The sequence below is a fragment of the Rhineura floridana genome, chromosome 7, assembly GCF_030035675.1.
Source record: "Rhineura floridana isolate rRhiFlo1 chromosome 7, rRhiFlo1.hap2, whole genome shotgun sequence".
Classification (NCBI taxonomy): Eukaryota; Metazoa; Chordata; class Lepidosauria; order Squamata; family Rhineuridae; genus Rhineura; species Rhineura floridana.
In genome coordinates this window covers 140,523,324-140,550,201 of record NC_084486.1, presented here as the reverse complement: position 1 = coordinate 140,550,201, position 26,878 = coordinate 140,523,324, and the positions used below count along the sequence as shown (strand labels likewise).

General features: G+C 42.3%; 1 protein-coding gene and 1 pseudogene across 1 annotated transcript in view; both read left to right on the top strand.

Annotated features, from left to right (window-relative positions):
* CCDC39 (coiled-coil domain containing 39) overlaps positions 1-26,878 on the top strand; it is a 64,339-nt gene that overhangs the window by 16,151 nt on the left and 21,310 nt on the right. Inside the window, exons 5-15 of the mRNA XM_061637390.1 lie at positions 9,571-9,663; positions 9,764-9,892; positions 10,158-10,349; positions 11,269-11,372; positions 12,224-12,356; positions 15,324-15,518; positions 16,736-16,900; positions 17,539-17,676; positions 17,927-18,135; positions 20,654-20,777; positions 21,739-21,898. Coding sequence (XP_061493374.1) covers positions 9,571-9,663; positions 9,764-9,892; positions 10,158-10,349; positions 11,269-11,372; positions 12,224-12,356; positions 15,324-15,518; positions 16,736-16,900; positions 17,539-17,676; positions 17,927-18,135; positions 20,654-20,777; positions 21,739-21,898 — 1,642 coding nt within the window. The remainder of the gene's footprint in view (positions 1-9,570; positions 9,664-9,763; positions 9,893-10,157; positions 10,350-11,268; positions 11,373-12,223; positions 12,357-15,323; positions 15,519-16,735; positions 16,901-17,538; positions 17,677-17,926; positions 18,136-20,653; positions 20,778-21,738; positions 21,899-26,878) is intronic.
* On the top strand, positions 23,980-24,086 carry LOC133389869 (U1 spliceosomal RNA; annotated as a pseudogene).

Genomic DNA, 26,878 nt, shown 5'->3' with positions numbered 1-26,878 from the left:
GTAGCGGTTGTAACAGTCCTGCTGGTTTTCCTGTTTGTGTTTTTGTCCGCAGACAGACAGAACAGGACTTTACATAGCTTTCAATATCCCTACGCATTTTAGGCCACCAGAAGTCCTTGGCCACGTTCTGAATGGTCTTGTAAATCCCAAAGTGTCCCGCTGTGATGGAATGATGGCACTGGCATAGGATTCTGAGCCTTAATTCTCCTTCTGGCACATATCTGGCTGTTTTGAACCATAATAGTCCATTCCTCCAGTGAAAGGTTACTTCTGAGTCTTGACTTTGTCCCGTCTCCTGCCCATATTTTAGTACGTCTGCATCTTCCTGTTGTGCCTTTTTGAGTTCCTCTTCCCACGAAGACTGGCATGATCCCAACATTAATTTCTCTGGCGGGATCACGTACTGAGGCTGGTCCTCGGATTCACTTTCTTTGTACTGTGGCTGTCTGGATAAGGCATCAGCTCTCTGGTTTTTGGCTTGGGTTTGGTAAGTGATCTTGAAGTTAAACCTGGTGAAGAACTGGGACCATCTTATTTGTCTCTGGTTCAGCTTTCTGGCAGTTTGGAGGCTTTCCAGGTTCTTGTGGTCGGAGCGCACTTCGATCTGATGAGGGCCCCCCTCTAGGTATTGTCTCCAGTTTTCAAAAGAGTCCTTGATGGCCAGCAGCTCCTTCTCCCAAACTGTGTAATTCTTCTCTGCAGGCTTTAACTTCCGAGAGAAGTACGCACAGGGGTGCAGCTCCTTTCCTTCTTGGTCTAATTGCAGAAGGACCCCCCCGATAGCAAAATCTGAAGCATCTGCTTCCACGATGAAAGGGCGGGTCGGGTCAGCAAAGTGCAGAATGGGCTCGGAAGCGAACCTTCTCTTCAGCTCCTCAAAGGCCTGGGTGGCACTCTCTGTCCATTGAAACTTCTTCTTCCCCCTTAAACAGTCAGTCAGAGGAGCTGTCAATTTGGAAAACCCTGGAATGAACTTTCTGTAATAATTGGCAAACCCCAAAAACCGTTGTACATCCTTTTTGGTGACAGGTTGGCCCCAGTCCAATATACAGCTTACTTTCCCTGGGTCCATCTCCACGCCTTCCGCTGAGATTCCATATCCAAGGAAGTCTAGAGACTTGAGGTCAAATCCACATTTCTCTAATTTAGCATACAGGTGATTTTCTCTCAGTCTCTGCAACACCGTCTTCACATGCTGGTCGTGGTCTTCCTGGTTCTTTGAGAACACCAGGATATCATCTAAGTAACAGATTACATATGTGTCCAACAAGTCTCTAAACACGTCGTTCATGAATTTTTGAAAAATTCCTGGACTTCCACAAAGCCCGAACGGCATGACCAGGTATTCATACTGTCCGTAAGCGGTCAAGAATCCTGTTTTCCATTCATCTCCCTGCTTCATCCTGATCAGATTGTACGCTCCTCTCAAATCCAACTTCGTGAAGATTTTTGCAGAGCGCAGTCGGTCCAGCAACTCTGAGATCAGGGGCAGCGGGTAGCTGTTGGGGATGGTGATCTGGTTCAATGCGCGATAGTCGTTACAGGGTCTGAGTTCCCCCCCTTCTTTTTCACAAACAATAGTGGCGCTCCAGCAGGGGATTGTGAGGGGCGTATGAATCCTCGTCTCAGGTTTTTATCCAGGAATTCCTTCAGGGCCTCCCTCTCAATCTCTGTGAGAGAGTAGATTCTCCCTGATGGAATGCTGGCTCCTGGCACTAGATCAATCGCACAGTCGTAAGGGCGGTGGGGGGGGTAAAGTCTCTGCCTCCTTTTCATCAAACACATCTTTGAATTCTTCATACTTTGGCGGCAGGGTCACTTGCTCGATCTCTTGCACTGCCCCCGCTAAGGTGTTCTTGATTCCTTCAGGTTGACAGTTCTCCTGGCAATACTGTGAGGTGAACCACACCACCGCCTCCTTCCAACTTATTGTGGGTTCATGCTTTGCTAGCCAGGGCATTCCCAGAATCACCTCAAAGTTCGAGAGATCTGACACGTATAGCGAAATGAACTCTTCGTGCCCAGGGATTTGAAGTTTCACTTCCTCCGTGGCTTGTGTCACCCCTCCTGACTTCAGGGGTCTCCCATCGATAGTCTCCACAGCTAGGGGAGCGTTCAGTTTCCACCGGGAAATTCCATGACGCTTGACTAACTTTACATCAATAAAATTTGTGGAGGCTCCACTGTCAATTAAGGCAGTGGAATTAAACACCACTCCTCTGGAAGTTGTAATCCGAATAGGCAAGACCAACACCCCCTTTGAGGGAGGTTGGATCGTTGGGGGGCCTTTATACAACGCTGCCCCCAGTCCACCGGCCTGCACGTGGACTGGGTGTTCTAGTTTCCTGACGGCTCAGCTTTCCCCCCTTTTAGTCCACAGTCTCTGGCCACGTGGCCCAGCTTTGAACAATAAAAGCATAAACGTTCTCAGCGGCGTCTTTTCTTTTCTTCTTCTGACAGTCTTGGCCTAGCCCCTCCCTGTCCCTCAGCTGCATTACCTGCCATTCCTGCAGAGGGAAGGGTCTTGCTGCGAGATGCCGAGGCTGAGTATCTCGGGACCTCCTGCTTCCTTTCCAGGCGCCTTCCTTCCATCCGGTGATCTATCTGTAGGCATAGCCGGATGAGCCCTGGTAGGTCAGCGGGGGGGGAGGTCCTGGCCAACTCATCCAGGATTTCAGCATTTAATCCACTCCGGTACATAAACATCAGGGCGGCGTCATTGTAACCAGTTTCCTGGGACAGAATTTTAAAAGCGTTAGTGTAATCGGAAACAGTCCCTTTAGCTTGCTTCAGAGCGCCTAGTTGCCGCACTACTGTTTCAGCTCTTTGCGGGTCTTGGAACATCTCGGTCATCTCCTGTATAAATCCTCTGTACCTTCTTAAGACAGTATCTTTTCTCACGAGATACGGAGTCACCCATTTTGCAGCTTCTCCCTCCAGGAGGCTAATCACGAAGGCCACTTTAGCCCCATCGTCTAGAAACTCCATGTGCCTGACATCCAGATATAACTCACATTGAGCCACGAAAGTTGCCAACTGATCACTTTGTCCCGTGTATTTTGGGGGCAATCCAATGGGAACCTTTACTGCGGCAGCTGGAGGGGCTGTTTGCATCTGGTCTATCGTGGCCTTCAAGGTTTGATTATCCGTCTTCAGCGCCTTGACTGCTGCTAGCAGGGCTTGGACATCCGTCTGCAATTCAGCTACCTTAGTCCTCAAGAGTTTCACTTCTTCCGTCTCAGAAGTGGGGTTCGTCCGGCCCGCTGCTCCCTTTGACATCTTGCCCCAGTCAAGTGAAGAGAGCGTTGAGGGTGATTTAGGTGGCTCTGTCAAGCTGTCAGGCCCAGGATGCGACTCAGGAACCAGACCAGAGGTTGTAGTTAATTCGTGTTTTATTAGAGTAATGTCCAACAAAGACTGCGCTTTCTCATGAAGCAATACAGGGATACAGGTCCTGCGACATTGGGAGAAAGTTGACAGAGCAAGGGGCTGCTTCCCGCCTGTTCTTTAAGAAGGGGCTAAACGGGCGCGCAACCTTTCGCTCCTCCTTAATTCCCCCTCAGGTACTGCCCGCCTTCCCCCCTTCTCTCCTGTCTTTTCAACCGTCTGCGTGTGCGTGGTGAGGGGGGAGGCATCACCTCATCCTCTTCTGAAGTGTCCGATTCCCCTATGGGTGATAAAGAAGGGGCTGAGGGTAAACCATCTCTCCGCCTTTCTGCTGTGATCAGCCCTCCCTCTTGCTCTGAGCTGCGGAGAAGGGAGGGCCTGGGACTGTCTGGGGGGGATTCTAAAACTTCAAGGCTCTCAGGCTCCCCGTTGCTAGGCGACCCTATCTCTGGCATGTCCTCTGTTTCGGCTTCGCTCCACAGAGGGTAAGTTCCTCCCTCCTCCCTCTGCCAGCCATTTGAATCCTCTTCTGACAACCCCCCAGGAGCCCAGCTCATCCTCCCGACACCAGGCCACAATACAACAGGTCCTGCAATTCCTTCATAGGGGCCTCCTGATGGGACTTAGACCCAACACCTTACGTAGACATGCGTCCACTCTGTCGTCCATTCTCTCAGTGTCCTCCGCTGGTGCTCCTATTGCCTCGCACCCGTTCATCAAACGTTTTCTGAGGGGAACCGCGTTACGCTCACCGGCTGTATTCCACCATTTTCCCTCATGGAGTTTGTCGAAGGTCCTACAGGCTTTACAACGCCCTCCGTTCGAGCCCCTTAGGACTGTGCCTTTACGTCTGTTGTCATTCAAGGTCCTGTTCCTGATCGCGATCACCTCTGCGAGACGAGTTTCGGAACTGGGCGCATTGTCTTCTGCCCGCCATCTCTGTGTCTTTCACACGGACTCTGTTGTGCTGAAAACTGATCCTTCCGTCCCAAGGTCAATTCAGTTTTCCATTGCAACCAGGACATTGTTCTTCCTTCATTTTGTCCGAATCCTACCCATCCCCTAGAGAAGGCTTGGCATTCATTGGATGTTTGGAGGGCTCTCAAGACCTACCTGTCTAGGACCCAGGATATACGACGAACTGAGTCTTTGTTTGTATCCTTTCATCCACGTTCTATGGGGCATAAAGTAGCTAATTCCACCTTATCCCGCTGGTTGCGTGCATGTATTACCTTAGCCTATGAGTCCCTTAAGCTTCCAGTTCCAGCTAGTATAACAGCTCATTCCACTAGGTCAGCGGCCACTACGGCTGCTTTTGCTACCAACGCTCCTGTTGCTGATATTTGCAGAGCTGCTGTTTGGTCTACCCCACACTCGTTTATAAGGCATTACAAAATAGATCGTTATGCCTCTGCCGATGCCTCTTTTGGCAGATGAGTGTTGCAACAGGTTCTTAATGATGATTAGGATGTGGGTGGTCCCTCCCTGTTATGGGCTGCTTTGGTACATCCCGCTTGATGGCAGTCCTCCTATGGAAAATGGACCATTGGTCTCACCTGAAGGGTGATTTTCATAGGAGGACTGCCATCACGACCCTCCCAGTTGGAGGATACCTAGATATTTTTGGGGTTTTTTTCATATATTCCTGTTACGCTATTATATTAGATTTACTAGTGAAGTCAAGACTGCTATTAATGTTATATCGCTACGTTAGAGTCATATTATTATGATTATTGCTATTGTGTTATGTCTTTGCTGGTAGGCCCGTTGGCCTTTTCTCCTGCATTTTTAGATATCTCTCTTTGGACTCGCTGCGAATGAACTGGAGAGTGGGAGGGGCCTGACGCCCCTAGTCTTGACTTCAAAAACATTCTTGCCTTCGGACGATAGGTGGAGCTATAACCCACTTGATGGCAGTCCTCCTATGAAAATCACCCTTTAGGTGAGACCAATGGTCCATTTAATGCAGGACCACCAGGAGAACCTCATCTGCTGATCTTAATGCACAGGCAGATGCTTTGTTTTTATTTCAGCGTAGCAATCAGAATGCAATCAGAGCAACATGAGAAGGGTATTCGTAACATTTTGCTTGTGGGCCATTTTCTCAATCCAAACTATCCCTAGCTGCTCTTCTCCTGTATCTTTTCCCTTGCAAGAAGAAAATCAGCTTGGTTCTTTTGCTTGGGAAATGGCCCACTGGTAAAACATGAACAATGAGGTCTTATGCACACTTACTGAGAATTAAATTACATTTCAGTTCAGTGGGACTTTTTTGCAGGAAAGTGTGCATAGGATTGCAAAATTTAACTTCCTCCAGGGCTGCTCTTCTGATCAAATTTAGAACCTACCACTGCTTCATTAAAGTAAAAAAGAAGAACTACCAGGAGGCATTCTACATGCCTAGTTTAACCCATGGTATCCATCCTGAAATGCCTTGCCAATGGGCCTAAATACAACAATTAATTTAAAATGAATGCCTGTGTAATTTAATACAGTTAAGGAATTTAGGAACCCTAGAAATAATCCAGCTAACATAAAATGTAAGTAAAGTTCTCCTTTGCGCTGCTTAAATGATTTTTACTATGTACTAAAGCTAAAAGGTAACAATAAAACAGCCTATGCCAACTCGATGCTCTCCAGATATTTTGGACTGCAACTCCCATCAGCCTCAGTCCAAAATGTCTGCAGGTTGGTGAAGGCTACAGTGAAGTATCAGGTATTTAGTAAATTGATGTGGACAGTTTACTAAAAGCAATATATTAGAATATATTAGAATATATTAGAAGCTCAACTGGAGTGCATACCGCAGATCAGAAAAGGTACCGCCAGGGCCAAGAAGATGCCAGCATGGTTAACGAGCAAAGTCAAGGAAGCTCTTAGAGGCAAAAAGTCTTCCTTCAAAAAATGGAAGTCTTGTCCAAATGAAGAAAATAAAAAAGAACACAAACTCTGGCAAAAGAAATGCAAGAAGACAATAAGGGATGCTAAAAAAGAATTTGAGGAGCACATTGCTAAGAACATAAAAACCAACAACAACAAATTCTATAAATACATTCAAAGCAGGAGACCATCTAGGGAGACAATGAGACCCTTGGATGATAAGGGAGTCAAAGGTGTACTAAAGAACGATAAGGAGATTGCAGAGAAGCTAAATGAATTCTTTGCATCTGTCTTCACAGTGGAAGATATAGGGCAGATCCCTGAACCTGAACTAACATTTGCAGGAAGGGATTCTGAGGAACTGAGACAAATAGTGGTAACGAGAGAGGAAGTTCTAAGCTTAATGGACAATATAAAAACTGACAAATCACCGGGCCCGGATGGCATCCACCCGAGAGTTCTCAAAGAACTCAAAGGTGAAATTGCTGATCTGCTAACTAAAATATGTAACTTGTCCCTTGGGTCCTCCTCCGTGCCTGAGGACTGGAAAGTGGCAAATGTAACGCCAATCTTCAAAAAGGGATCCAGAGGGGATCCCGGAAATTACAGGCCAGTTAGCTTAACTTCTGTCCCTGGAAAACTGGTAGAAAGTATTATTAAAGCTAGATTAACTAAGCGCATAGAAGAACAAGCCTTGCTGAAGCAGAGCCAGCATGGCTTCTGCAAGGGAAAGTCCTGTCTCAGTAACCTATTAGAATTCTTTGAGAGTGTCAACAAGCATATAGATAGAGGTGATCCAGTGGACATAGTGTACTTAGACTTTCAAAAAGCGTTTGACAAGGTACCTCACCAAAGGCTTCTGAGGAAGCTTAGCAGTCATGGAATAAGAGGAGAGGTCCTCTTGTGGATAAGAAATTGGTTAAGAAGCAGAAAGCAGAGAGTAGGAATAAACGGACAGTTCTCCCAATGGAGGGCTGTAGAAAGTGGAGTCCCTCAAGGATCGGTATTGGGACCTGTACTTTTCAACTTGTTCATTAATGCCCTAGAATTAGGAGTGAGCAGTGAAGTGGCCAAGTTTGCTGATGACACTAAATTGTTCAGGGTTGTTAAAACAAAAAGGGATTGCGAAGAGCTCCAAAAAGACCTCTCCAAACTGAGTGAATGGGCAGAAAAATGGCAAATGCAATTCAATATAAACAAGTGTAAAACTATGCATATTGGAGCAAAAAATCTTAATTTCACATATATGCTCATGGGGTCTGAACTGGCGGTGACCGACCAGGAGAGAGACCTCGGGGTTGTAGTGGACAGCACGATGAAAATGTCGACCCAGTGTGCGGCAGCTGTGAAAAAGGCAAATTCCATGCTAGCGATAATTAGGAAAGGTATTGAAAATAAAACAGCCGATATCATAATGCCATTGTATAAATCTATGGTGCGGCCGCATTTGGAATACTGTGTACAGTTCTGGTCGCCTCATCTCAAAAAGGATATTCTAGAGTTGGAAAAGGTTCAGAAGAGGGCAACCAGAATGATCAAGGGGATGGAGCGACTCCCTTACGAGGAAAGGTTGCAGCATTTGGGGCTTTTTAGTTTAGAGAAAAGGCGGGTCAGAAGAGACATGATAGAAGTGTATAAAATTATGCATGGCATTGAGAAAGTGGATAGAGAAAAGTTCTTCTCCCTCTCTCATAATACTAGAACTCGTGGACATTCAAAGAAGCTGAATGTTGGAAGATTCAGGACAGACAAAAGGAAGTACTTCTTTACTCAGCGCATAGTTAAACTATGGAATTTGCTCCCACAAGATGCAGTAATGGCCACCAGCTTGGACGGCTTTAAAAGAAGATTAGACAAATTGATGGAGGACAGGGCTATCAATGGCTACTAGCCATGATGGCTGTGCTCTGCCACCCTAGTCAGAGGCAGCATGCTTCTGAAAACCAGTTGCCGGAAGCCTCAGGAGGGGAGAGTGTTCTTGCACTCGGGTCCTGCTTGTGGGCTTCCCCCAGGCACCTGGTTGGCCACTGTGAGAACAGGATGCTGGACTAGATGGGCCACTGGCCTGATCCAGCAGGCTCTTCTTATGTTCTTATGTTCTTAATATAGGTTGTGAGGTTGTGTCCAATGCTGTGTGAGTGGGGTTCTGCTTGCACAAGAGAACTCTTCTTCTGTTCTCCCCACATGCACTCAAAATCTTCTCTGGAGACTCCCCTAACTCTCTGAAGCAGAACTTGAGGGTGTGTAGGAGGGAGAAGAAGACAGGAAAGTTCTGTTGTGTAAATGGTAATCTGTTGGGTGAGCAGAACAGCTCACCACCTATGGATACTGTGACGCCCTTCCCTGGCTCTCCCTGTCAGGTTCCTACCTGCTTGTGGCTACTGCCTGTCACTAGGCACCACCAGGGACTCCACCAGTCCGGACTGTCCTTTTTTATGGTTTCCCTCTCTGCTCTAGCACAGATCTCAATAGATCCCCCTGCTAGGCAGCACCACCAGTCACGTCCTATAACCAGTATCCCCAGAGACTCTGCCTGAGTCTCTCTCAATCAGGTTACCTCTGTGACTGCGTGCTTAAACTGTCCCAATCCCTTTGATCTATACAGAATGCATATAATTCTGTTTTGCTCTGAATACTTGTGGTGTTATTTTCTTTCCTTCACCGCTGCCACCATTTGTTACTGTTTCCCTTCAGCCTTGGTTATTACCTTACCCTCCCTTCTGGTCTGTGAAACCCCAGCCAAGGATCAGGCCTTTGGTAAACCAAATAAGTATTTATTTATATAACAAAGATAACAAGATTACTTTATAAAGGCACATAAGCATATGGTTTCATCTATTACTATTCCAAACTCCACCTCCCTCCTTCTCCACACTCTCCTGACAAACACCTCTCAAACAACTCAATAACGTCCACCCTCTCAAACAACCCACTAATGTCCACACACGTCCATTCAGATTCAACTGTCATTCTTCCTTTTATACTTTCAGCCATTCAAACACTCAGCCAATCATCCAGCATTCTCCTGCTCATTTACTCCCCCCTCCTCTTTCACTCCACTTACCACATCTCTTCTATACAAACAGCACTTACCATATTTACATTAATACAGGAACATCGCAGATACCACCTATGGAGTTTTAAGTAGTTGGACTGGATAATCTTTGAGGTCCCTCCTAGCCTTAGGATTTTATGTTTTTAGAATTCTTTTTTGAAAACATGGCCATGGCAATGTTTGTAACTGTATTTTATGATTGGAGTGTAGTATTTTAAAAACTATGTTTCATTATCTTTTCATTGCAGGTGTTAACTCTACAGATAGAAATGCTGACTGTACAATGTAATAACAGACGCAGAATTCTTGACAACGAGCTTACAGAAACCTTAGCTGCTCAGGTTTGTCCACAGAGCAACTGGGGAATGAATTTTGTGGCAATACTTCAAATGCTTCTCATACCTGGAATGCATTGTTAGTAGGTTCCACTTCTATTTACAGATAGAGCTGGATAAGACAGCCGAAGATTTCCGCAGGGTTCATCATGAAAGACAAGAACTTATCAGACAATGGGAAAACACCATAGAACAAATGAAGAAAAGAGATCAAGAAATAGATAACTGTGCCTTGGTAAGCCATTTTTTGGCTTTTGATCTGTTACGATACGCAATGTCATCTGGGCTTCCATTTCCTAAGGAGTTAAATGTTATACAGTATGTATCTATACATATTTTATGTATTGTGTTTTATTTAAAATTAGGTTTTACTGTCATGAACTGTTAAAGCAAGAAACAAAGCAAACTTCCCCTCAAGAACTTAAAACTTTTTTGTGATTCTTAGTTTGTTTTATTTAACTGCATTGTTATAAATAATTTATATATTTTTCTATGGCTAGCTTTTAGCACAGGCAAGACGGGCAATCCGTGCAAAGGAAAGTTTGCTTAAAGACAAGATCCAGTTTTTGGCAAATGAGAGTGGTAATAACATGGAGTACGAGAAGAGAATTGCCATAGCTGATCGGCAAGCTGCCAAACTGAGACAGGATTACCAGAAAGAGGAGGCTAACCGAAATCAGCTCCAGGATGAGGTAATTTTAGCATTGCAGTAACATATACTGAAACTGGCACATGGAGTACCATAATCTTTGAGTTTAGTTTCACTTTGGAAGAAAATGCTTTCCTGTGCCTATGTAACAGACATATGCAGTAAACTTGAGCAAGTTAAAAAGCAGCATAGTTCATGCCTCACAAGCCTTCAGAAGTGGAGACACCTTTCAAGAACGGAGAGCCCCACTATATCTGATGCTTACTAAGAGATAGCCCAGAGGAAGTTGTAATCAAAACTTGCTATGGTCATTGCATGTAAGGCATAGTTATACATATATGGAACTTGCTCAGTAGTTCAGACTTTGAGCTTTTACATTTGAATTAGGAAATTGAAAAATGATTTTGTTGTCTTTACGCCTTTTGTCAATGCAGATAGGTTTGCTGTCTTTTTTCCCTTTCAGTTAATTTTATGCACAGAAATTAAAGCTCATACAGCCATATAATCTAGTCCTATATTTTAGAATTTCTCCTTTCTGCTATGATTATTAATTTGAGTCTCTCAGATCCTAAGTTCAGCATTCTCCAGCCTCTGGAGTGGACTTTGTTGTTAATTAGAGCCAAACTACACCTCACAGAAGTAGCATAAATTGAGACACAACCAACATTTCACACCTTTATATTTCAAAAAGGCTTTGAATGGGAAATTTACTGAAAAACATGAATAAAATATAAAGCGGAAAGGTATGAAAACAAGGGGTGCTTATCTAAAATTTAGAATAACTGTTTACATTCCAGAAATGCAGGTTATCTGTTAGAAATTGAAAATAAAATCTGTGTTAGAAATACAAAATATGTATTTCAATACAAGTTGGTGGGATGCCTGAAAAATGCACTTTGTAAATGATAAAGTACTCTGAATAATTACTTGTATTCTCAAAATTCTCTTAACCTAACAATTAGCTGGATACCTTGAAAGCTACTGTGGATGGAACTGCATCTGAATTAGAATCTATGAGAATCAATGTAGCTAACCTTAAAAAGGAAATCCAAGACAAAACTTTAAGGTAGGGATTATAAATGGTGAGATGATTGCTAGTTTTTTTAAAAAAAACTAAATATTTTTGTGAATAGTACTAGAGGAATGGATACTTCAGCATTGTCTAAACAATGATGGCATGGACAACTAACTTCACAAGGATGGCTACTTAACATTTACTGAAGCCACTGTTTTTGTGTGCTGGCTTCCCATTTATAAAACCAGTCAGCTGGCTGTTCACTTTTTAAGACCTTGAAAGCTAGTGGGACCTGGCTGGTGATAAAAGAACGGTTTATAAATTATTATTATTATATCCCGCCCTTCCTCCCAGTAGGACCACAGGGCAGCATAAATGACTTTACTGAATGGAAACTTAGGGACTTGGAACGTAATTTGGTGCATGGTGCAATATTGCCTGGATGCTAAAAATTGTCTCCCCACTTTGAAATTATTATGTTATTCTCCCTCTCCAATACCAATCTGTGAGTCTTCTCAGAATGGTACAACACCCCACCACCTTCTACATCCTGAGAAAGTAAGAGAGTTGACCATCAGGAAATGTCTCAGTTGCCTTTTTGATAAAACCTTAAAGGGCTTCTCTGATTAATATCTTAATGTGTGATGAGATGGAGGGAAAATTAAATGAGATCATATAGTCTGACTTATTTTGTCATAAAAATGTATTAAAAAGTGGCTGAAATTTGGGCTGCTTACTAGGTAAGACCCTAGATGGCCCTAAATAGTAAATGACATTTCATAGAGTTACTTACATTTTATATTGAGAGTTAGGGATATTGGCTCCAATTTTCAACTGCTTCTGTACAGCTTTTGGAAATATGTATGTAACTCTTTCTTCTCACCCCATATATCTGTGCTAAGGCTAAATTTGATAAAGGACCAGAATGAGAGTCTTGCGAGTAAACTGAAATATGTGACAAACCAAGCCCTGAGTTTAGAAGAAAAAGTAGCCAGAACAGAAGAGCTGCTGAAAGATAAGGAGAAAGGTGTCAAGGTAAAAACATGAGAGAGAGAGAGAGAGAGAGAGAGAGAGAGAGAGAGAATTTCTTTAACTTTGTCAAAGTGTGACTGGAGTTTGATGTCTTTGACTGACAATTTCTTTTCAGCTGTTTTTATATATTACTATATAGAAATATTTGTTAATCCATGTGAGTTCGGATTAATCGTTTCTATAATACTTTGAAGTGCTGTTAAGAATGGCTCTTAATCAGGTTTATTGGAATAAACATATAAGAAGTTTTGAGATTTAAACATATAAGATTGGCCGTACGCCAAACAAAAGTGCTTTGACTGAATTGGGAATGAGATTCAAGGGGGAAAGAGAGGCAGCATTTCTAAGGTGGAGGAACTTAAATGTTCTTCCAAGCACAAGAAACAATAATCCTTGAATCACACCAGTAATCACAGAGGGCGTAAGGCAGGGCTGGTCATGATTTATTTCCATATAGGAATTTATTTATTTTTTAAATCTAGTTCAAGAAAATATATAATGAGGATGAGGTCTTATTGAATTTTTATCCTGGCCCTCCTGAAGGTGCCCAGGGCATCAAACATAAACAAAACAATTTGACAAGAAAAAAAAAGTACTAAAACTGTTAAAAACATTCCAAAACACAATTACAGTTAAAAACATTCTAAAACACAGTTAAAGAAATGGAAAAACACAGTTAAAATATTCTAAAACACAGCTTAAAAACTTTATTTAAAAACGTGATGTTTTTCAAAGGAGAAGGTAGAAACTGTGCATACTAAGTGTGAAATGTAAAAATGTACAGTATTGTAATCACTCTCCAGATGTAACATTTTAATATTCTGGATTATACTATTCCTTTTTTTCATTATTATTTTTTATTTGCAACTTAAAAAAAAGAAAAAGTAAACAATTAATGTTTACAATTAATGAGCACTATTACTACCACATGTGAAGCATGTAGGAAACACTGACAAAATATATTTCGGAAATTACTTAAGATGAGAATGCTACTAAGTTGTCTCCCTTCCTTAAGCTTAGAAACCCGTCTAGAAACCAGAAAAGATGGCTATTTTTGCATAATAGTACTCAGCTTATAGTACTGGTGAGTTTGTAACACTGCCCAGATGCATCAGATCATGATGATATACAAACATCATGAGGACTGTGCCCCGTTCTAAATTCTAACTTTTTGGTATAATATATCACAACACTGGACCTTAAATTTATTTATTTATTTATTTATTATTTGATTTGTATCCTGTCCTATCTCTCAGCAGGAGCCCAGGGCGGCAAACAAAAGCATTAAAAACTTTAAAACATGATTAAAACAAAACATCTTTAAAAACATTTCTTAAAATAAAAGAATGACTTTATAATTTGACAAGATGAACTTTAAATTCATCTTTGAAAGTGTAGAATTTACAAAAATGTGGATTGATTTTTTAAAAAGGAAAAGAATAAAAGAAAATCTGAAAGCACTGAAATGATTCAACCTGACTGCAAACTGCAAGAGATTATCCATATTTTCAGTAGGGTGAAGAAACCATTTGCAGTGCTTCTTTCCTTACATTATTTATTTATTTATTTGATTTATATCCCACCCTTCCTTCCAGCAGGAGTCCAGGGCGGCAAACAAAAGCACTAAAAACACTTTAAAACATCATAAAAACAGACTTTAAAATATATTAAAACAAAACATCTTTAAAAACATTTTTAAAGCTTTAAAAACATCTTTAAAAAATGTTTAAAAACATTTTAAAAAGCAATTTCAACACAGGTGCAGACATAAGAGGTGGATTATCCAGTATAATGTGAGCATAGTAGTTCCACAGCCAAGAGGTGATAGCTTAACTAGGAGGAACTGTTCGTAAACAATGTCTGTAATGTGTTACTCAGAAGTATGCTTCCTGTCAAAATTAGCCATGCGTGTCTATTTGCCACATTATTAATTCACTGTGAAAAGATACAGGCAGGGAATTATGCATTCCATATCCCATCCTTTCCATGTGAGCTTCTGTTCCTCAATCGCTGCCCCCACTCCCCCAATATCTGTAGGAAAGCAGAGTTGCAAGGGCTGAATCTTATTTAGCACTCTGAACATTTTAGAATCTCTTTGAATTATTAAAGTAACTTTATTAAGATCTTGATAAATTAGGAAGAATTAAATGTGATCCCATTTCAGTCAAAACGAACTATTATTTTTCTATTCAGTCTGTTAGGGTACTTCCTAACTGCATTTTATAAATTGGTTAATGGAGAAATTAAAAGAACAGACACATTTAAAAGTATTTTTTTTTCTTTAGGGACACAAGTGGTCTGCCCGTTTGGTAAATGGGATAGATATAATTGTCCTGAGTTATTGTATTTTAGGAGACATTAAGCAACAAGCTAGTGAGGGTGAGGGAACAGGACTAGGTGGGAATGGTCTACCTCTGGAAGAAGGAGGGGGAGGCAGAATGGAGGTGTCAGGGAGGGGTGGCATGGGTGGCAGAGCAGAATAGATGCATGTCCCAAAGAGACATAGGCCCATCCAATGTAGCTAATTCAAATTTTGTTAAAAGCACACCCTTGTTTCATCATTATGTTCTAAGGGTGTTTCCAAACTGTCACTGTTTTATGGGTGGGATTCAACGCATACCAGTAAATTCAGGTTGTACAGTTAAATTGGATTTGGGCTCTTGTGCAACAACCTCAGTTAAAAAAAAAAGTGGGAGTTTTTGTGGTAAGGAACGTGAATGGGAAATACACTGTAAAAACCTGGGATAATAATTGCTTGACCCTATGTTGTGTAACCTTCTCGCAAAGAAATCAGAATGAATGTTTAATACATAGTCGACGTCATATAAACTCCTTGCAAATGCTGTACCAACAAATCAGGACGAATGCTCAGTAAAAATGGTCATCTGGAAGCGACCTTACAGTTGGAAAGAAGATGTATAAAGCAACAGATTTCACGGTATTTACATTTCGTATGCTTAATGCCATCAGGAGAAAGAGGCACAGGCACTACAGTTGAGAGACGCACATTTTAAGAAAACAAAAGAGTTGCAAGCACTTAAAGACAAGGAGAGATGTGTCACAGCTGAAATTGATGGACGCCGAGGACAGATGAAAAACCTACACAGTCGGTTAGTCCGGCTGGATGCAGATACACTTAAGCAACAAGAACTAATATATAACCAGGCAAGGAATAACATGTGTGTGTGTCTGTCTGTCTGTCTGTCTGAGCAAAGGGACATTTGCTGCAGGAGAGGCTTTAAAAAAGTATTAGAACACAGAGATAAACATTTAAGAACTGGAGAAGGTAATGGGCTGAACACTCTTAACACCCTGCTACCTTATTCTCTGAACCTTAAATGTTCACTTGTGACGGGTGCCCCTTTCCTGACAACTTTCCCATTAGCACTGTCTCCTTGCCTTCCTGGTTTGAAATCCAGCTGTGTTCCTGATTATGGCAAAAGCCAAAAATGGTCAACTAAATTATTTTAAGCCTACCACTTACATACATCCCTAGCGTGTGTGAATTTTCATTGTTATTTCTTGTAACAGATTGTGCAATTCTGTCTCTCTAGGCACACAGACAAAATCTAAAGCACCAGCGTTTATCAAATACAGTGTTAAGTAGGAGAATATTTGACCTGAATTTATAAAGTTATTATTTTACCCTTCTATCATGAATCTGTTTATCTGAAAGCAAGTATCAACAATATTAGAGGAAGCTATTTCTAAAAAGAAAAAAAATGATTTACTTGGAAGCAAATTCCATTTACTTCCAAATAAATATGTTTGAAATGGGATTATATGTTTCCCAAATCAGCTTTTTGCTGTGGCTCCTCTGAACCATGGCTGCTTCAGGATAACTTTTTGAAGCAATACAAGAGATGAACATGCCCAAATCCTGTTATGTGTTAATGGGATTTATATGCATAACTGTCTATGCAGTACTTTGAAAATTTACCCTTTTCTATCAGCATCCGCTGGTAGTGGTAAGATTGCTACTCAGCTGTAAGCCTCCCTAAAGCAGACTCTTTATCTGAGCTGGGGACACTTTGTTATATTTTCAGATTAGTTGTGAGCCAACATTGCACACCAGCCATTTTAAGACAGTCTACAAATGAGAAAGCCTATAGGCCAGAAATAATTGCACAGTAACAATTGTTTAATTAGGTGCCTGCCCTATAGCTATTTGTGTGTATGTATGTGAATGTTTTAGTACTTATAGAAGTGACTCTTAATGGTTTGCTTTTCAGCTTCTCTGTTGATTCTATTTATTTATTTATTTCATTTGTATACCGCCCCATAGCTGAAGCTCTCTGGGCAGTTTACAACAATTACAAACATTAAAAACAAATATACAAATTTAAATATACAAATTTTCTTACCTAAAATATTTTTAACAGGATTTTTACATACAGCAAGTGGAGAGAAGGCTGTCACGCTTGCAGGGGGAGCTTAACACAGATGAGAGGCAAATTTTAGAAGCAAAAGTTGCTGAACTTACAAAGATAGCAGAGGAAAAGAAACAGGCATACAATACTCTACAAGCACAGCAGAAGAAACTCCAGGTAATGTGACTTTTCATCTCATGGGGTGATAACCTAAAACAATTTTTTGCACCTAAAGCAATTAATTTATAGCCCATGGAATGGTCTAACATAGCTCCATGTTCCAAGTCAACGTCTGGGCAAGAGTTTGTCTTGGAATGTCACTTATGTAGGGTGAGGTCCAATGTAGTATGAGTGGGTGTTCTCACACACAACAGAGCTTCTCCTTCCTCTTTCTCTTCTTCCCCACTCCAGCCCTTGTGCACCCTCAAAATCTGCTCCAGAGGATTGGGGGGAACCTCCAGAACAGATTTTGGGGGTGCTGGAGGGTGGAGAAGAGAAACTGGAAGTTCCATTGCACAAGTGGATTTCTGTTGGCACACGTGGGCAGACATCATTGGACGTCACCTATATTTCTGATCTTGGAAGGAAGAAAGAAGGGGTACAAATGTAACATAAAATAATAAAAGTGAGATAAGGTGGTAGCCAGAGTTTCTGGAAGCCGCTCTGTCTGACCCAGGTCTCTTGCACCTAATCTCAGATGCCTGAGAGCTGAATAAATACACTTTGCTCAGTTATGTATCTGTGACTTTGCAAGGGACTACCAATAACAAAGCAGTATTCTTGAACAAACTAAAAGCATCTTTTTTTTCTTTCAGAGTGACACCCATTTTATCAAGTTGGCTATGACTAAGACTGGAGAAGAAATGGCTGGTTTGAATACCAGAGTAGATGAGCTAAATCTTTTCACTGACAAATCGGAGAAGCTATTAAAAAAAGCCAGAGCAGATAAACAGGTATGGTGATGGTTTTTCTAAATTGAAAGGAATCCCCTGCCTCCCCGAAAAGATGGAAAAGTGAAATATAAATAATGAAAATAGTGCTGACCCAAAAACATGCTTGGGTTGTTTGTGCTGACAGATTGGCCCTGTGCATACATAAGTTGAAATGTCACAATTCTGGAAACCAAACTATTGAAAACAAAAGTTACATTTCAGAAGATGTTGGATTTAGTGCTAAATATTCTTCTTGTTTTGCCAATTGAAGGATTTGATGATTGAAGATAATCTCCTGAAACTAGAGATGAAACGCGTAAGAGATACACTGTACAATAAGGCAGAGAAAGTTCTCTCACTTGAAAAATGGAAGCAACAACTAAAAACGGCAATGGAAGAAAGAACGGCAGATATCAAAGTTCATAAGGCAATGACTGAGACTCAGATAAGAATAATAGAGCAGGAGCGTCAAACTTTGAGGTATTTGCCCTATGTGCTGTAAAGAGAGGGGATTTATTTTTCCAAGAGAACATCTGATATTGAAGGAATCCCCTGCAAGGGCCATACTTGCTGCCTCTCCCAACCTAAGTAGCGAACTAATAACAAGTGTTTCAGTAGCCTCTTTACAGTACAGGTATTTCTTTATATTGCGTGAAATACTTGGCAATCAATTTCTTAGGTTGTCTTGCATTTGATTGTTCAAACCCACTTTCCATTCTGAAAATAGTTCAGATGTATTCTTTACCACTCTGGCATTCATTACTGTTCAGAGCAGTCACCAGTTCAATTTGTTTATTGCATGTTTTATCTACTTCCTCCAGGAACCTTAGAAGCCCCTCATTTTATCCTTATAAGAACCCCAGAGGTGGGTTAAGCTGAGAGATCATGGGTGGCCCAAGGTCATCCAGGCAGCTTCATGGCTGAGTGGGGACTTGAACCTGGATCTCCCCAGTTCTCACTCAATACTCTAACCAGTACACCAGAGACAGGGAATTAGTGGCCCTTCAGATGTTGTTGGACTACAACTCCCATCATCCATAACCATTGGCCATACTGGCTGGGGACTGATGGGGGCTGGAGTCCAACAACCACAGGTTCCCCATCCCAATACTACATCATACCTGTATTATATACTTTAGAAACTTCTGAAATTTGTTTTACTGATACATTTGTGTAATTTGCCTCCTTGGTTAGGAACTGTTTGTGTTGCTTCTTCTAAAGTCTTGACAGGAACCTCCTCATGCAGGAACTCTAGATAGAAGCAAACATGTATATTCAACACTTACTCTCAGGCAGAGTTCTGATACTGGGAGCCTGCTTTTATGTTTGTTTGCTTGTTTGTTTATTACATTTATACCCTACCTTTCCATAAAGATGAATACCAGAAATGGGTCCAAGAAACACTTGCTAGTAAATCAGACAGCAAGGCAGGAGATGCAAGGGCCTGTTTTCTACAGGTTTAAGAAACTGGGAAGTAAGAATCTTTGTGCAGTGGGTGATGAAAGCCAAGTGGGAAATGAACACTCAACCAGCTGATTTGGCAGTCCTTTTTTCCAGCCTCTGTCTTCCATCCACAGCCCACGCAATAGGAAATTAGAGTGATTTAGTATGACTGGAGCTTAACCCCTCACCAAGCAGGCAGACTCTGTGTTTTTCCTTTGATAATTACACGACTAATTGGCACTTGCATATAATTTGATTTGGGGTTGTTTCCTGCTGTTGCTTATTCTCTTCTTGCAGTGGCAATATTAAGATACTATCAGCAGGGGGCAGCTTTTGCAGCTGTAAGACTGAAATGCCAAACCTTTAAATATTTTGGTAAGGTTCCTTGGATGGCGGCTCCCCATGATGCAGGAATTTGCAATGTAATGTTGAATTTGTCTCCTCCTGTGTGTGGGGGATTTGAGACAACTGCGAGCTGGGAGGACTGGATGCCAATGATAGCTAGAATAGATGGTTATACAACTACCGTATTGGTGTCACTAGTAAAAAACAGATGACGCATCACCCGCTGTACTATAGGGGTTCACAAACTGTTTCACTGAAGGCAAAAGCTCCCCCAAGGATGCATCTAAACAGGTAGCTTTTGGAAGGTCTGTTTCCAAGGCAGTACAGGCTGCATCTCAACCTGGGATCTGTCATGTATTGCTCCTGAACTTAAATGTCTTTCACAAGAGAAAAGCAGTTTTGGAAGGAGACAATTCTTACTTTATTATTGCATTTAAATCCGGCCTTTCCTCCAGGATGATCAAGGTAGAATACTTGGTTTTCCTCCCTCTCCATTATCGTCACAACAACCCTGTGAAGTAGGTTAAGCCAAGAGGCAGTGCCTGGCCTAAGGTCATTCAGTGAGCTTCATGACTGAGTAGGGACCCTGGTCTCTTACTTTGCAGTCACACAAAGATCAAAGAAAAAGACAGAGCTCAAGGCAAGGATCTCATAAGCCAATGGAAGCTTCATGGTCCATATAGAAAGGACTCTAGAAAAACACAATCTCAGTGAAGTATGCTTTGTAACTGGGTGGGCACACAGGCGTAATAGCTTTTTTGCTGTACTGATTGGAAAGGAGGAACTTGTACTCTTGCCTTTGTGGAACGCTCTCCCTGGGGAAAGATGCCGGGCACCATCATTGTTTTTAGGTGCCATGTTAAGAATTTTTTTATTTACCCAGTCTTTTGGTGGTTAAGTTAGCATCTACTGTGCTGCTCATCTTTTAAAAATGCTAGATGAGCATTTTAGGAATTTTCTCTTGTACATTGTTTTTAATTTTGAGTTTTAATTGACTTATTTGACTTTTATCTTGCTGTTAAGTAATGAATAATATAAATAAATAAATACTTTCCAGTTCTGTCCCTCCCCCGGAAAAAATAGCAGAGGATCACATATAGCCTTATATCCCATTTCAGGTGCACGTGACGTCTTAGGAAAGGCCACAAGTCTAATTGTTTTCTGTGAAGCCTATTAGTTTGTCTTTGATTTTCCCCCCCTCTCAAATCAGTTCTGAGTTTCATGAGCGACTGAGTAAAATTGAGAAACTGAAGGGCAGATATGAAATCATTACCATCGTCATGATGCCCCCAGAAGGAGAAGAGGAGAAAACCCAGACTTATTATGTCATCAAGGTAACCTTCCAACTTGGATGCTGCCCATTAGCTTGAAAACTCTACAGAATAATCTTGTTTGTATCCATACTTCACCTCCAATCTCTGCTCAACTATGTTTCAGCGCTGGGTTTCCTGCTTCTATCCAGTGTGAGGTTGGATTTATGTTTCTCATCTTGTCATCTGCACCTTCTGGCTCTCTTGTGTTAACTGTTATTTGGGGGAAGTGGACTGAATTGGTTTTCACCATCACTTCCTGATCCTAAACTACCACTTGCTCTTTTGTAATTATCTTCCAATGGCAGACTTCTGAGGGTATAACAATGCCAGCTTTTAAATAAGCATCCTTTGCAATTCCCATGAGTTGTATCGAATGTAGTGCTAAGTAAGCATTTTGTCAGCACAAAGATTTCCACTTGCACAACAAGACTTCTACACATGCCTCCTAAATGGGTTCCCCCAACCCTCCAGAGCAAATTTAGGGAGGGCATGGGGTGCACATGGGGGGAGAAGGAGATAGTCCCACTGCATAAACAGAAATCTTTGTACTTAGTGCTGCACTGGATACAACCCAATGTTCCCATCATAGAGATCACTGAAGTAATCTTATGGATTTGAGGAACTGCACCATCATCCTGTGTTCCTGGTCAAACTTAAATCATTTTCTCCAGTGACTCACAGAACCTTCTCACTGTTTAGGTACCATGTATCACACATTTCCATCATGTGTTTAGTATATTTGCCCTATTGCTTCTTGTAAGCCTAGGAAGCTTTTCATATGACCAGATCTTGATCCAGGATTGACAACAAGCAGTGTTTTGAGTTATTAGACAAGATGCAGTTGTATTTAACTACTTACCATTTCTTCCTTTTTGATACGTTATTCCGTAGTACCCAAGTGTAAGGCATTCTCAGGATATGGCAATTTAGCTAATCATTTTAAGATTCTGAACTTTGTTTTTTAAATTATTATTATTTCAAGGCTGCCCAGGAAAAGGAAGATCTTCAGCGTGAAGGAGACACTTTAGATGCAAAGATCCAACAAGCTGAGAAAGAATGTGTAGCCCTAGAGAATACTCTGCATGTGCTTAACAACTGCAACAGCAACTACCGAGACTCATTCAAAAAAGTCACAGAGAAAAGTAAGTAAGTAAGGTAAAAAAACCAGAGGTCTAAGAGCAAAGGGAGGTCCGTAAGGATTGTGCTTACTAACTGCACTGTGACCTGCCCAAAGTCGAAGGACTCAGTCTCAGACACATCTGTGTTTTTTTCTCTTTTTTATTAAAGTTATAGATACATCAAAAGCAGTGTGCCACATTAACCTAGGTACACTTTCGAGGAACTTTTGCCCTGAACTAACACTAAGCATGTCTTTGCGCCTCTAAGACATTCACTCAGCAACTGGGTTCCCCCCGAGTCCCCTTAGGTAGGCTTGGATCTCACATGCACACGCAGGCTCTTCCTCAGCTCAGACTGTTGAACTTCCCACCTCACAAAGGTGGTTTGATCTCAGCTTCTGTCTCTGACACGGGGGGGCTGCTAGATGACAGTTCGGATGGGGGAAGCTGGACAGCGCTCAGCTAGGAAATGTCTGATGTGCAAGGTTGAATCTCTGGCGGCGGTGCCGGCAGTGCTTCCACAGGAGGGCCAGGAGCTGAGGGGGCTGAGCTGTTCAAGACAGGAGCTGGTATCTGCCCCCCCCCAAGTTCCCAGTCCAAATCCTCATCCTCTGTTTTGCCCTTGTCCATCTGCCCCCTCTCTGCTTGGCTCACAACATAGTCACAAACATTGCAATGCAATGCAATTTTCATTTTTAGCCCTTCTAGGATCAGGACAGGAAATCTAGATAGATGGAACTAGTGTTATGCAGTGATGTTTTGGTCTTAGATGAAGACCTGACTTCAAGTCTTTGCACAGTTGTGAGCCTAACAGAGCCAACTTGAGCATTATTATTACAAACATAACTTGTTTTACAAGGTTGTTGCAAGGAAATGTAAGAAGTTGTTAACATAAGGACAAGATACAAATGGGAAGGAGGGATGAAGAAGGCATAATAAAATGTGGTTATAATCAAATTGAGTTTTCTCATGCCTTTATAACTTGATGTAAATTCTTAATATGCAACAGGACTGGCAGGGAGAAAACACAAATAAGAACTAGTAAGGACTGCTTTTAATTTCCAGAAGCTAGCAGAATGTCTTGATTAAATTTTGAGGCAGACCTCTTTCCCTCACTCCAGCATGTTGCTCTGGAGCCATATCCTGCCCCACATAACTGTTGCTTTGGTGGCTGGTGGCACGAGGCCCCTTAAGTAGATCGGGCTGCCTTCAACAACTTCTCAGATACTGGGCAAAATATGGCTGACCAGATTTGGGGAATGCACCTAGAGAGAGCATTTGCAGTTAACCTTTGCTCCCTCTGCTGCCTCTATTATTTTATTATGCCATCTCCATAAATGTGGGGGTTCTTGAAAAACTGCAGTTTTAAAAGAGAAACATTTTAAGCATCTAAAAGAGAAGGGCTTTTTAAAAAAACCCTTGGGGCTATGCAGATATAGAGCTGGTTTGCACAACAAAGTTAGCCAAGCTGTGGCATAGCAAGACTGCAAACATACAGGCTCCCAGGGAAGAGGTCTCAGCTGATTTGCTCCTTGCCAGTTATTTTCACTGCCATGTTGAGCCGAGCCAAGATTAGGCCTAGTGTGTCACCTGAATTGGGATATGTGGTTAAGCTCTCTCTCCCCACTAATCACAAGCAATAATCAGGAATAACCCTAAAAAGGCCAGGGAGGAGCAAAGTGGCTGAAAGTGCCTCTTTGGGAGCCTTCTTATTCACATAGTGTCCTGAAGTCAATTTAGCTTACTGTGTTGTGCAAGCCGACTTGTAACAACAATCAACCCTAAATGGTGGTTAATCAATATATATATATATATATATATAATTTTTATTATTGCATATATATCCCACTTTCCTCCAAGGAGCTCAAAGTGGGATACAAACATGTTTGTCCCCCTCCTGATTTTATCCTCACAATAAGCATGTGTGGTAGGTTAGGCTGAGAAATGGTGACTGGCTCAAGGTCACCTGATGAGCTTCATGGCTGAGCAAGGATTTGAGTGCTGGTCTCCCAGGTCCCAGTCTAGCACTATAACATTACACCACACTGGTTCTCATAATTCACACAAAAATGTGAGCACGTTGTTATGCGCAGACATAACATGAAAGGGGAGAGACCATGATCACGAAGGTAGTTTTCCCAGGGTTAGGCTCATCCATTGTACTCTGGGTATGCTGACCCCTATGATTTCCCCAAATGTGGGAAACTCAACTGATAATATTGGCTCACATTATGTCTGCACAGGTCCTTACACATTTGTTTCAGTCCAGCTGATTGCATAATATTGTTATTCGGATTAATTTAATATATTCTAAAACAACCCATTGAGACGGTCTGCCCTTGAAGACTTACGGAATTGGATGGATTCCTGAATGTTCTGAGGGATTTTCCAGCTGGCATGGCTGGTGCTTCTGCCAAGGCTCTTCTCTCATTGTGGAATGATGAGATGCGTAGAGCCATCGACAAGATCACTCCTGAGTGCCCCCCTGCCACTGTGGAACATGTAGGTCACCTTGGTATTCCAGTGATTTGCGTGTGATGAAACAGGAGGGTTGACAGCTGGAGCGCAGGTGGTGCAAATCTCAGTCCAAACCTGACTGACCACAGGTAAGGCTGCACTATCATGCCTACCATGTGGCAGTGGTGGTAACAAAGGAAGCTTACTTCTCTGCCACCATTGTGTCTACAAGTAGCCAGCTAGCAGAGCTTTTCCAAGTGGTGAATGGGCTTTTGTCATGTGGCCAAGATAGTGCTGCTCTGACGCCCTTGGAGGCTTGCTGTAACTACTTTGCAAGGCATTTTCTGAGAGAAATTCGGACAGAGTTGGATGTCACAGTTAGACCAAGTCCAACGGAGGCGTCTAAAGCACTGTCATGTTCCATCTGTATTGGATCAGTTTCCATTATTGCGGCCTGAGGATGTGGACAAGCTGTTTAAAGAAGTGGGGTCCACCACCTGCCTCCTTGACCCATGTCCATCCTGGCTGCCAAGAACTAGCCGTAGGGTACTGACTGGGTGGGTCCAGGGAGTGATTAATGTTTCGCTGGAAGAGGGGGAAGTACCATCTGCCTTGAAGGAGGCGGTGGTGCTTCCCCTCCTTAAGAAGATCTCCTTGGACCCAGAGTGTTATACAACTGTCACCCAGTGGCAAATATCCCCTTTTGGGGCAAGATGCTTGAGAAGTGATGGCAGTCAAGCTTCAAGCATGCTTGGAGGAAACTGATCCATTCCAGGCTGGCATCAAGCCTGACCATGAAACAGAAACTGCCTTGGTCGCTCTGGTTGACATCTGTTGGGACAGAGATAAGGGGAATGCTACCCTGCTTGTTCTCTTTGATCTCTCAGCAGCTTTTGATACTGTTGACCATGGTATCCTTCTGGAACATCTCAAGGTGGGCATTGTGGGCACTGTGCTTCAGTGGTTCTGCTCATACCTCCAGAACCGCTTCCAAAAAGTAGTTATGGGAGGCTGTGATGTTCCTATATTAATGTATATATGGTAAGTGTTGTTGTTTTAGAAGATACATGGTAAGTGGAGTGAAAGAGGAGGGGGAGTGAATGGGCAGTAGAATGCGAGATGATTGGCTGAGTGTTTAAAATGGCTGAATGTATAAAAGGAAGAGTGAGAGTGGAATCGGGGGGGAAGAAGAGAAAGAGTGGATTGCTTGGTGGGGTTTGAGAGAGTTATTTGCCAGGAGAGAGTGGAGAAGGAGGGAGGTGGAGTTCGGATTAGTATTGAGTAAAACCATATGCTTATGTGCCTTAAGAAGAAATCTTGTTAATCTTGTTAGCTTTGTTATCTGTAATAAATACTTAATTTGGTTTACCAAAGGCCTGATCCTTGGCTGGGGTTTCACAGACCAGAAGGGAGGGTAAGGTAATGACCAAGGCTGAAGGGGAACTGTAACAAATGGTGGCAGCGGTGAAGAGAATAACAATACCAGTATTCAGAGTCTCTGGGAATACTAGTATTGGGACTTTACTGGTGGTTGCCTAGCAGGGGGATCTGTTGAGATCTGTGCTAGAGCGGATAGGTAAATCATAAGAGAGTGCGGTCCGGACTGGTGGAGTCCCTGGTGGTGCCTAGAGACAGGCAGTAACCACGAGCAGGTAGGAACCTGACAGGGAGAGCCAGGGAAGGATGCATCACATGTGGTGGCAGTAGCGGTGGGATACAAACAACAGAGAATCCAGATACAGTGGTGTGGCAAACAGAAATAACAAAACAAGATTTCTTGTGAGAGTGACTGGCAAAGAGTGTGTGGCAAAGAGTGAGTGAACTCAAACACCATGGCTGAATACATAAAAATGAAAAGAGAGGAGCTGGTGGAGAAGTGCGTAACATTCAATTTACCTCACGAGGGTAAAGGGGTAGATGAATTGAGGGTAGCACTAATAGGATTTGCAACTGCCCAGCAAAAACAACCTGTCAGAGAAGAGACCCCAGAAGGATACTCAACCAATCCCGCTTATATAGAGTATTTGAGAGAGAAGTTAAGATGGGAGCATGAGTTGGAAACTGAAAGATTGAGGAGGGAGGCTGATGAGAAAGAAAAGCAGCGGGTCTTTGAGGCTGAGGAAAAAGATAAACAGCGAGAGTTGGAAGCTGAGAGATTGAAGATGGAAGCTGAGAGAATGAGATTGGGGTTTGAGGAGAGGGAGAAGCAACGAACAGTGGATGCCGAATTACAAGTAGAAAAGTTAAAATTTGAAAGAGAGAAGTTTCATTCTGATGAAACAAGAAAGGACAGAGATGGAGCAAAAATAAAAATTACTCCAAAGGACTTTGCTGTCTATGAGCCTGGTCAAGATCCTCAAATTTACCTCAGCACCTTTGAAAAAGCAGCTCAGTTGTGGGGGCTACCTGAAGATAAATACATGCAGTATTTATCAAACCTGATTAAAGGGGAATTGGCTGAGGTATACCAATATTTCCCCTCAGACAGGCCCGTCACCTATGCTGAATTCAAAGAAGCAGTGTTTAAAAGATTCAGACTGGGGCCTG